Here is a 12290-nt window from a genome sequence, read left to right on the forward strand (position 1 = left end):
ATGCCTCCTCTTCTGTTCTCTGGCGGCATAGCGGCGCGTTCTCATTGGAAGCAGCGCGGAACCAGGCAGGCAACCCGGAGCGCCGCTATGCCGCCAAAGAACAGAAAAGGAGGCAGCCATGTCTGCCATTCTCAGCGGAAGCGGGGACCAGGCAGTCAGCAACCCTTCTGTGCTGTTCTCAGCGAGTGAGGCGCCAGAAGTTTTTTTTTAAAAAAAAAGTGCGCGGCGGGGAGGAAGAGGGCTGGTAAGAAAGGGAGGGTGGTGGACCGGATCCAAGATGGCCGCTGCCTATGCGATCGGATAACATGCATCCGACCCGAGCTCACCAACTGTTTTACTTTATGCTGTTGACAGCTGTTTCCAGCTTAACTACATTCCTACCTGAACGCAATGCCGAAGAGGAGAGGCCGGAGCACTACTGCTGCCTCACGGTGCTCAGGAGGGCCGACTCTCGACAACATTGAGTACTTGCTCCGGAGGATGCAGGGAGCTGCGTCTGCAACTCCGGAGGTTGGCCCGCTGAGGATCCCGGGTGTGGGCGAGACTGGCGGGATTTCTGTTGGGCCAGATACTACTCTCAGACCGGAGATTAGAGCACCGCCTCCTCCACCACAGATAGCCAGTTCTCCCAGGGGTGAGGAAACCCCGAATGAAGGGGCGGTCCTATCCCCAGAGGCAGATTCAACACCAGGGAGCCTGGGAATGGAGATCCTGGTTCGGATAATCTCTGAAGAGGACTCTGTGGAAATTACAGCAGCAGGAGGAGGTTTGATCCAGAAGGAACAGTCATGGATATCTTAAGGAAGGTGAGAAACTATGCACTTCAATACAAGTTTCTTTTTGGGATAGGCCTGCTGAGATGACCTTAGAAGCCCTTTGGGACCTGGTAGCAAATTTTGGGAAGGCAATTAGCCCCAATTTCCAACAAATTGAAAATAAACTGATTCACCATTCAGAAGAGCTAGAAAAATTAAAAATGGACATGACTTCTTCAAAAAATATACTTCAAAAGACTCAGCAAGACATGGCTTCAGTAAAACAACTTCAGGAAACTATAATTAAAGATAATTTAAATCTTAGAAGAAAAGTAGAGACATTAGAGAGCCATGCGCTTATTAATAACTTGAGATTGATAAATTTTCCAAGAGTAATCATGGTTTCACCTAGAGACATGCTTAGGAGATATTTAACAGAAATTTTGGAAGTTCCGGAGGGAAATCTTCCACCATTCTCTCAGGTGTATTATCTCCCTAGCAAAATTCCGCATCAACAGCAACCTGAACCTACTCAAGGACAAGCATTAAATATTACTGAAATTTTGGAGAAATTAGACACGGAGGTGGCAACACCAGCAACATTAGTTGTTACATTGGCTCTATCTATTGATAAGTCATGGTTATTGAGACTATTTCTTAAGAATAAACAGAAGGAATTTCTTGGTTGTAAAATTCAAATGTTCCCTGATGTTTCAAGGGAAAAGCAAAAACGTAGGCGTGATTTCCTTCTTTTAAAACAAGGGGTCATCTCACTAGGAGCTACATTTTACTTAAGACACCCTTGTAAGTGCATTGTTCGGTATCACTCAACTAAATATGTATTTTTTGAACCTCAACAATTGACTAATTTTGTGGCTATGTCCCGTCTGGACAAGGATAAAATTCAATCTTGAGCTCTAAAAAGGAAAATAGTAGCTTCGTTCCCGATGTATAGAAAGCACAGTTACTTACCGTAACAGGTGTTATCCAGGGACAGCAGGCAGATATTCTTGACTGATGGGTGACGGCACCGACGGAGCCCCGGTACGGACAATTTTAGAGTGATTGCACTCTAAGAACTTTAGAAAGTTCTAGCTAGGCTGCACCGCGCGTGCGCGAGTGCCTTCCCGCCCGACAGAGGCGCGCGGTCCCCAGTTAGGATAAGCCAGCTAAGAAGCCAACCCGGGGAGGTGGGTGGGACGCAAGAATATCTGCCTGCTGTCCCTGGATAACACCTGTTACGGTAAGTAACTGTGCTTTATCCCAGGACAAGCAGGCAGCATATTCTTGACTGATGGGTGACCTCCAAGCTAACAAAAAGAGGGATGGAGGGAAGGTTGGCCATTAGGAAAACAAATTTTGTAAAACAGATTGGCCGAAGTGTCCATCCCGTCTGGAGAATGCATCCAGACAATAGTGAGATGTAAAAGTATGAACTGAGGACCAAGTAGCAGCCTTGCAGATTTCCTCAATAGGAGTGGAACGGAGGAAAGCTACAGACGCTGCCATAGCTCTAATCTTGTGGCCTGTGACAGAACCTTCCAGTGTCAGGCCCGACTGAGCATAACAGAAGGAAACGCAAGCGGCAAGCCAATTAGACAGGGTGCGTTTAGATACAGGATGACCCAACTTGTTAGGATCAAAGGACAAAAACAGTTGAGGAGATGATCTGTGAGGTTTGGTGCGATCAAGATAGTAAGCCAGAGCACGTTTACAATCCAAGGTATGCAAAGCCTGTTCACCTGGATTAGAATGAGGCTTTGGGAAAAAAACAGGTAGAACAATGGATTGGTTAAGATGAAACTCAGACACAACCTTAGGAAGGAATTTTGGATGTGTACGGAGAACGACCTTATCATGGTGAAAAACAGTAAAAGGTGGATCAGCCACCAGTGCATGGAGCTCACTGACCCTCCTGGCAGAAGTGAGAGCTATAAGAAAGACCACTTTCCAAGTTAGAAATTTAAAATGCGTTGTGGCCAAAGGCTCGAAAGGAGGCTTCATTAACGCAGAAAGAACCACATTAAGATCCCATACAACAGGAGGAGCCTTAAGAGGTGGCTTCACATTGAAAAGGCCCTTCATGAACCTTGAAACTAAGGGATGAGCTGAAAGGGGTTTTCCATGAATCGGCTCATGAAAAGCTGCAATAGCACTAAGGTGGACCCTTATCGAAGAGGATTTAAGACCAGAGTCAGATAAGGACAATAAATAGTCCAACACCAGTCCCACTGCTGTAGATATGGGATTATGGTGATGTAACAGGCACCAGGAAGAAAAGCGAGACCACTTTTGTTGGTAACATTGAAGAGTAGACGGCTTCCTGGAGGCATCAATAATAGAACGGACAGGCTGAGACAGGAGAGCATGAGCTGGAGTCAGCCCGAGAGATACCAAGCTGTCAGGTGCAGAGACTGTAAGTTGGGATGAAGTAGTGTTTGCTGATTCTGTGTAAGCAGTGAAGGAAACAGAGGAAGAGGTATGGGTTCTCTGGAACTGAGTTGAAGTAGAAGGGAAAACCAATGCTGTCTGGGCCACCGTGGAGCTATGAGAATCATGGTGGCTTGTTCCCTCTTGAGCTTGAATAAGGTGCGCAGCATGAGCGGAAGAGGAGGGAATGCATAAAGGAAGAGATTGGTCCAATCCAGGAGAAATGCATCGGGTTCCAGACGGTGAGGAGAGTAAAGTCTGGAGCAAAACAGGGGCAGTTGATGGTTGTGGGGAGCTGCAAAAAGATCCACTTGAGGTGTGCCCCATTGGGAGAAAATGGACTGGAGAGTCGAGGAGTCGAGAGTCCATTCGTGAGGTTGAAGAATTCTGCTGAGATTGTCTGCTAAGCAATTCTGTTCCCCTTGGATGTAGACTGCCTTCAGGAATAAGTGACGAGCAGCCGCCCAGGTCCAAATCCTTAGAGCTTCCTGACATAAGGGATGGGATCCCGTCCCTCCCTGTTTGTTGATATAGTACATTGCAACTTGGTTGTCTGTGCAAATGAGAAGAACCTGAGGAAACAGGAGATGTTGGAAAGCTTTGAGGGCGTAAAACATCGCCCTGAGTTCCAGGAAATTGATGTGGTGTTTCTTTTCCTGTGTGGTCCAAAATCCCTGAGTTTGGAACTCGTTCAAGTGAGCTCCCCATGCATAGGGGGAGGAATCCGTGGTAATGACCAGTTGATGAGGAGGTAGATGGAACAGTAGACCTCTGGATAGATTTGATGATTTCAACCACCAAAGAAGCGACTGTCGAAGAGACGAGGTCACAGATATGTGTTGTGAACAAGGATCCGTCGCTTGTGACCACTGAGTCGCTAGGGTCCATTGAGGAGTACGCAGGTGGAGACGTGCGAAGGGAGTGACATGTACTGTGGAGGCCATGTGTCCCAAGAGCACCATCATGTGATTCGCAGAGATGGAAGGTTGTTGGAACACCTGCTGACAGAGATGAAGGATGGTGTGAAGGCGGTTTGGAGGAAGAAAAGCCCTCATCTGAACAGTATCCAGAATGGCTCCAATGAATTGAAGTCGCTGAGTTGGAATGAGGTGCGACTTGGGTAGATTGATTTCGAACCCCAACAGTCGAAGGAAGTAAATGGTCTGATCCGTGGCTTTGTGAACGGACTGAGGAGAAGGAGCCTTGATGAGCCAGTCGTCCAGGTAAGGGAAGACTTGAAAGTTGTGGGAGCGGAGATAAGCTGCGACCACAATCAGACATTTGGTGAATACCCTGGGTGAGGAGGCTAGGCCGAAGGGTAGCACCTTGTATTGGTAATGATGTTGGTTGACAAGAAAGCGAAGATATTGTCTGGACATCAGATGAATTGGAACGTGAGTATACGCCTCCTTGAGATCGAGGGAACATAGCCAGTCTTCCTGAGAGAGAAGAGGATATAGGGTGGCAAGAGATAACATCTTGAACTTCTCCTTGATCAGACATTTGTTGAGCTCCCTGAGATCTAATATTGGTCTGAGATCTCCGGTCTTTTTGGGTACAAGAAAGTACCGGGAGTAAAATCCCATGCCTTGCTGGTCCAGAGGAACTGGTTCGATGGCATTGAGAAGAAGGAGGGATTGAACCTCCTGAGCGAGGAGGAGGGACTGAGCCTTGTTGGAAGCAGACTCTTTTGGCAGACTTAATGGTGGAGGAGTCTGAAAGTTTAGAGAGTAGCCGTGGGCGATTATAGCAAGTACCCACTGGTCGGAGGTGATTGCTTCCCAGCGAGATAGAAAAACTTGTAGTCGACCTCCTATGGGCTGAGGCAGAGGACATGAGGGAGGAAGACTGGCAATGTTCTGGAGAAAAGAGTCAAAAGGGCTGTGTCGACTTAGGTTGAGTAGCCGGTTTGACAGTAGGCTGCTGTTGTTGACGAGCCTGTTGCTGCTGCTGACGCTGTCTGCGAGGTTGAGGAGGATGAGGCTGGGCCGGCCGAGCAGAAAACCTCCTTTGATATGAAGATTGTTGCCTGAATGGACGAGGAGGAGGAGGTTTCTTCTTGTTTTTCAACAAGGTGTCCCACCTAGTTTCATGGGCAGAGAGCTTTTGTGTGGTGGTATCCATGGACTCCCCAAACAGCTCATCCCCTAGGCAAGGCGCATTGGCCAGCCGGTCCTGATGGTTTACGTCCAATTCTGAGGCCCGCAGCCATGCCAACCTTCTCATTGCTACAGAGATAGCAGTAGCACGAGATGTCAGTTCAAAAGTATCATAAATAGAACGGACCATAAACTTCCTGAGTTGCAGAAGAATAGAGGTACATTGCTGAAAAGCAGGAAGTTTACGGTCCGGAATATACTTTTGAAAAGAGGTCACCTGTTGAATGAGGTGCTTCAGGTAAAACGAGAAGTGGAAAGCGTAATTACTTGAACGGTTGGCCAGCATGGCATTTTGGTAAAGACGCTTTCCAAATTTGTCCATGGCCTTTCCTTCCCTACCAGGAGGGACAGAGGCATACATACTGGCTCCTGCAGTCTTCTTTAGGGTTGACTCTACCAACAGGGATTCATGGGGAAGTTGGGGTTTGTCAAATCCAGGGATTGGAATCACTTTATATAGAGATTCTAGTTTTCTTGGGGCTCCTGGGATTGTCAAAGGAGTTTCAAGATTCTTATAAAAAGTTTCCCTCAAGATGTCATGGAGGGGTAACTTTAAAAACTCTTTAGGAGGTTGGTCAGAATCCAAGGCATCCAAAAATGCCTTGGATTTTTTAGAGTCAGACTCTAAAGGAATAGACAGGGTGTCTGACATCTCCTTTAAAAATTTTGTGAAGGAGGAGTGCTCTGGCTTAGCAGTAGTATCCTGCACCGATGGTTCATCCTCATCAGATGTGTAATCCTCCTCGGTAACGAGGGGATCATCCGAATCGTCCCACAAGTCAAGGTCCCGTACCGATTGTAAACGGCCCTGGGAAAGTGGAGTCGATGTATCAGCATGTTTAGTCTTGCGTACCGATTTACCAGACCGAGTGGAGACGGTACCAGGGGAATGCAGTACGGTACGGGGTTCAGAGAACGGTACCGGTTCCGACCCCGTAGGAATAGCACGCCGTTTTGGTTCTGCTGACAGAACAGGCATGGACAAAGATTTATGTGGTGCCGAAACAGTCGATGCCAATAACAGAGGCTGTTCGACAGACGGCACCGAAGGCTCAGTCGGTACCGACACTGGAAGGTTCGGAGACAATAGAGCTGGGAGCAACTGTTGGAGTTGCTGCTGAAGCTGGACCTGGAGGATAGAGGCAATGCGCTCATCCAACGTTGGTCCCGATGGCACCGGTACCGGTTTTTTCTTGCTCGGTACCTTCGGTGCCGCTCGACGCTCGGGTGAAGTCGATGCCGATGAAGAGGCCGAGACTTCAATGGGAGCGGAGCGTTTACGGGGCCGGCGCTCAGTCTGCAGGACTTGGCTCACTGCATGCTCGACTGGCTGGCCTAGAACAGTAGGGGAAGGCTTCTTAGCCGGCTTACCTACAGGAGTCGACACCGATGATGGATCTGGCGGTGCCGAGGTAGTCGGAGTCGATTTGGAGGAAGTCGTCGACGTCGATACCGGTGCAACTTCCATAGCGGTACCGAAAAGGATCCGCTGCTGAATTTGTCGATTTTTTAAAGTTCTTTTTTGTAAAGAACTACAGCGGGTGCAGGTTTCAGCCCTATGGTCCGGACCCAAACACTGGAGGCACCACTTGTGTGGGTCGGAAAGGGAGATAGGGCGTGCACACCGCTGACACTTTTTGAAACCCGGTGACGGGGGCATGAAGGGAAATACTGCTGTAGCAAAATCGAAGCCCGAGGCTTCGATGGTGCCAACAGGCCCCGCCGGGTCAGATTCGACAAAAAAAATGAAAAATAAGAATTTTTTTTTTTTTTTACACAAAAGGTAAAAAAGAAGGAAAGAAATAAAATATGAAGAGAAAAATACGCGCGAGCGGGAAGGCAAGTGAAATAGAAAAAAACTTCCAACAGCCGTTGGAAACACGCGTCTTCTTAGCTCCGCGGAATAAAGAAAACTGGGGACCGCGCGCCTCTGTCAGGCGGGAAGGCACTCGCGCACGCGCGGTGCGGCCTAGCTAGAACTTTCTAAAGTTCTTAGAGTGCAATCACTCTAAAATTGTCCGTACCGGGGCTCCGTCGGTGCCGTCACCCATCAGTCAAGAATATGCTGCCTGCTTGTCCTGGGATAACAGCATTACTTTGATGTATTGATTATATCTCTTCTTATTTCTTGCCAATATAATTCTTGGATCTAAAGAGGACTTGAGCTAATTTCACCATAATAATTCTTCTTGTAATTTTACTTAACTTTTGTTAAGTAAGAATTTATTGTTTAATGATTAATATGCTTTGGTTAAATTTGCTTTCTGTACAAGTTATACTTGATAATATATTGAAATCAATAAAAATACTTAAATATAAAAATAAAAGAAAGGGAGGGTGGCAACATTAATATAAGTTAACGGGGGGGGGGGGGGGGGCGCGCTTTGTGTATTTGCTCTATTAGACGCACCCTTATTTCCACCCACTTTTGGGGAGGAAAAAGTGCATCTAATGGAGCAAAAAATACGGTACTTTCTTTTATCGTCTCCAGACTGGTATAGGTTAATCTTACAAGCGGGTATATATATCTCATCATGACCAGCAGGTGGAAACAAACAAAACTGTAGAATAGTACATAAGAGGTACCTTCCCCTATTCCTATCAGCCAAGCAAAACTAAGAATTTGAAACAGAAATAAACAATACTCCGAACAGGAGTAATAACTAACATACCCAAATGCTGTTGGAAAATGCAAAGGAGAGATCCCAGAAAGAAAATGTCCCCAACAGCTTGCAAGCTAAGCCAGCCAAGCCACAGCCGCTGTTCTTCAATTCTCCCCGGCCCTAGAAAAATACTAGAACCCGCAGAAAAAACCCAAAAAGTGCACGTGCAACAGCCACAAGAACAACACAACAATATACAGGGTGGGGACCTATACCGGTCTGGAGAAGCTAAAAGAAAGTAAATTAGCATGTAAGAACCTAATTTCTCCTTCTTTAGCACTCTCCAGACCGGTATAGGTTAATCTAACAAGCGGGATGTACCAAAGCAGTTCCCAAGCAGGACCGACACCAGGACACGCTCACCGAACACCACATTCCAACATGCCTGAATGTCCACACGGTAGTGTCTGGCAAAGGAATGCAAGGAAGACCAAACAGCAGCCTTACAAATGTCCACAGGAGGCACTAGTGAAGACTCAGCCCAAGATACCGCCTGACCCCAAGTGGAAAGAGCCTTGAGAAATTCTGGAACAGTCTGCTATAGCTCACTACTGATGTGCTTATACCAATACATTACATTACATTGATGTCTTCTACCCCGCCAATATCTTTCAGTTCTAGGCGGTTTACAAAAAGAAATTAGCCTGGACATTCCCAGGGAGATTACAAGGTTGATAACTTTAGTATGCATCGGGATCTGGGAAGGATCGATATGGTTTGGTTAGATCATTTGACAAATTTCTTGAATAGTATGGTTTTCAGTTCTTTCCTGAATGTTTTGCAGTTGGGCATCATGGTCAGCAGATTTGAAAGGTGGCAGTCTATTTTTGCTCTCTGGTGGCTAGTAGACGATCATATATTTTTTTGCTTTGCATGCCTTTGATTGGGGGGTGGGTAAAGTGTGCTTGAGTTCTTCAGATATACTTTGTTGTTGCCAGAGCTGGGCTGGCTACTGGCCAACCAGTGCACCATGGATGAAGACCAGAGTATTTTGGAAGACCAAAGAGCTGAGTATTTCTTCACTGAAAAGGCACAGGAAAAGGTTCTGCCACTCAGTGAACCAAGTGTGGTTACTGTACTGCAGGGGTCTCAAAGTCCCTCCTTGAGGGCCACAATCCAGTCGGGTTTTCAGGATTCCTCCAATGAATATGCATGAGATCTATGTGCATGCACTGCTTTCAATGCATATTCATTGGGGAAATCCTGAAAACCCGACTAGATTGCGGCCCTCAAGGAGGGACTTTGAGATCCCTGCTGTACTGTATATTACACAAACAGGAGTGCTCCAGAGATATTTCATATTGTGCCTGCACCATAAAGTTTAGAGCTACAGATGGGCTCCCTGAAGAAAGCATTAGAACTGGAAAACTGCAAGAGGCTTGCCCTTTTCATATGGATCCTATAACAGAGTTTTCTTTCTCCCCTTACCTCTCCTGCTTCTTCTTCAACTTTTCTGAAGTCTACAAGAGAAAAAAAAAGGAGAGAGAGTCAGTAAACAGACCTGTTTTACAGCAAACATCTGGGGTGCATAGCTTGTGCCAAAGATCCAGAATGCTGTGTAAAATTACCATACATTTGCGAAGTGTCATGTGGGGAGGGAAATTCCTCTATAATATTACCAAAATCCGACCCTTCCTCTTTGAGCACACTGCCAAAACATTTATCCATGCTCTCATCATCTCACGCTTAGACTATGCAACCCACTACTCTCAGGACTTCCATTTAGCCATCTCACTCCCCTCCAATCCATCCAGAATTCAGCGCACAACTTATATTTCGGGAGAGCTGCTATATTCACGTTACTCCTCGCCTAAAGTCATTGGCTTCACATCCGTTTCAGACTACAATTCAAACTTCTCTTACTGACCTACAAATGCACTCAGTCAGCTGCCCCTCACTATCTCACTTCACTTATCTCCCCCTATGATCCCCCCCCCCCCCCGGTGAGCTCTACTCAGCTGGTAAATCCCTCCAATCTGTGCCCTTCTCTTCAACTGCCAGCTCTAGACTCCGTCCCTTCTGCCTTGCTGCACTGTATACTTGGAACAAGCTGCCCGAATCCATACGGCGGGCTCCATCTTGTTCAAGACCCAGTTAAAAGCCCACCTCTGAGAGTGCTTTCAACTCCTAACTCCTTTCACCTTGGGTTCTGCATCCCCAACCCTATATATCATGTCTGTCTGTTCAAGTTAAATTGTAAGCTCTTCTGAGCAGGGACGTCTATAAATGTCAAAATGTACAGCGCTGCATACGCCTTTCAGCGTTATACAGGTGATAAGTAGTAGTAGTAGTAGTATTCAGTGCTTCCTTTCCCAGACAGAGGACCACTCCAAAAGGGGTCTCAAGGCACCAAAGTCACCAAAAAAGGACGAACTTAAGCGGAAAAATAAGAAAAGGAAGCAGAGCAGATCAGAAGCACTTCTGTACAGTTCGCTTGGAGAAATAAAAAAAACTGTAGGGGGCTCTGTGTTCCTCAGCTAAGTGGGAGGAGCAGAAAGAGAGAAAAAAAAAGTGTGGTATTCTGCACAACCCAGTTCGCCGGTTGACATAAAACACCAATTGTATTGATTCTGGATGTTATGTAACAGAACAGGTCTTACCTGCTAACTTGCTTTCCTTGAGTCCTTCCAGATGAGTCAAGATACACGGGATTGCCTTCCATCAGCAGACAGACTAAGAACTACTCAACTACCAACATCACCCTACAAGTATTTTATATAGCCCGACCCTGTAAGCATTTCAATAGTAAAGCAAACTTAGAACTAATTCCCCACAACAAGAAACGCCTACCGTATATACTTTGATCCAAATATAAACCAAGGTGACCTTTTCTTCCCCCCCAAAATAGGAGGAAAAAAGGTTGACTAATATAAACCGATATTAGTAATTTGGGTTATCCTAGTAAAGTCTACAAAGACTAGACATCCTTGCCATAATTTTTAACTTTAAATATTTTTATTAGCGCAAAACCACAAAACATTTACATAACAGCAATTTAAACAATATCTGTTTAGATAAACAATTCCTCCCATCATAATCTCCCTATACCCTACCCCCATCCAAGTTGGTTTCTTAATGTTCCCAGCTGTATAAAATAGGCTTCTTGACATTCAATGCATGTAACAGTAATTCTGCGCCTTAGATACCAGTAGATGGTAGAGAAAATATTAAGAGAATATAGGGCAAACTTAAGTGACAAAGCAAGTGTTCTCAATCCCCCCAAACAGCATATTAATATTCACTGTTGCTGGAGCTCCAGAACTGCATAACCATACTTCCCCAACCTTCAGTCTGTGGGGTTCCAGAGCAAAGTTCTTCTGACTTAGGGCTCCCCAACTGGTACCCCAGGCTTAGTGAATTTTTGTACAGGTTTGAAAATTGAACTCCTGGTTCAGAGATGGAATGACTAACTCATATTTCTAGGACTTTTAATATATGATGCTTGCCGGCCATCTTCCCAAGCCCAGGAAGCCTATATGCAGTGGTATACTTCAGTCTGAGGACAGCTAAGTTCACGAATCCCAGGTTCAGAGCTATACTAGCACAGACCCAAACTAGGCCAGAAATGCAAGTCAATTTTACTGCACCTCTGAATTAGTAATTAAAACACAGGTGGCGGCAAGGGGACTAGTAGCTAACTTCAGTAGAAGCCAAAGAAACAGAGAGCCTTACCATTGCTGCTCAAGAAAGCTGATCCCACAATGATGAAGAAAAGTTGTTACCTTCGTGGTAACATGCTCAAAGTCTGCCAGTTCCCGCCTTCTCAGTTTACATTTGAGTATATATGATAAACTGAACCATAACTACCCTTCTCAACTAAGGCTTCCCTGCAGCAGCTAGAGCCCGAAACAATAGACCAATTTCCTACCAGAAAACTCCTGGACGGTTCTGGACTGATCTAGATGGACTTGAGGAAAAGTAAGACTTAATTTCTATTACCCCTCCTGAACGGACCAGACACATGGGAAGTACCCAAGCAGTATCTACCAAAGGCAGGACCCAGACAAAATCCTACACATCCAAGCTGTAATAACATACACAACAGTGCAATGATGACCAGATGGTCATCTTGCAAATAATTATGTGGTGGAATGATACCACACTTGGCCACACAAAAGGATGCTTGACCTCTGGTAGAATGGGTCTTTACGGCTGCTAAAACTGGACCATTCTTAACCACATATGCAGACCAGATAGCACATTGGTTTGAGGAAGCTATCACCTTTTCTAGCCCCTACAAATACAAGAGAGATGATTCGATCACCATAACTCCCTCTGTCTTC

At 45.9% G+C, this 12290-nt stretch overlaps 1 protein-coding gene across 5 annotated transcripts in view; it reads right to left on the reverse strand.

The window, feature by feature from the left end:
* GRIPAP1 (GRIP1 associated protein 1) overlaps positions 1 to 12290 on the reverse strand; it is a 207344-nt gene that overhangs the window by 129572 nt on the left and 65482 nt on the right. For all 5 annotated transcript variants that reach the window (XM_033922931.1, XM_033922950.1, XM_033922940.1 and 2 more), the window contains exon 11: positions 9436 to 9467. In XM_033922931.1, coding sequence (XP_033778822.1) covers positions 9436 to 9467 — 32 coding nt within the window. The remainder of the gene's footprint in view (positions 1 to 9435; positions 9468 to 12290) is intronic.

This window comes from Geotrypetes seraphini, chromosome 1, assembly GCF_902459505.1.
Source record: "Geotrypetes seraphini chromosome 1, aGeoSer1.1, whole genome shotgun sequence".
Taxonomy (NCBI): Eukaryota; Metazoa; Chordata; class Amphibia; order Gymnophiona; family Dermophiidae; genus Geotrypetes; species Geotrypetes seraphini.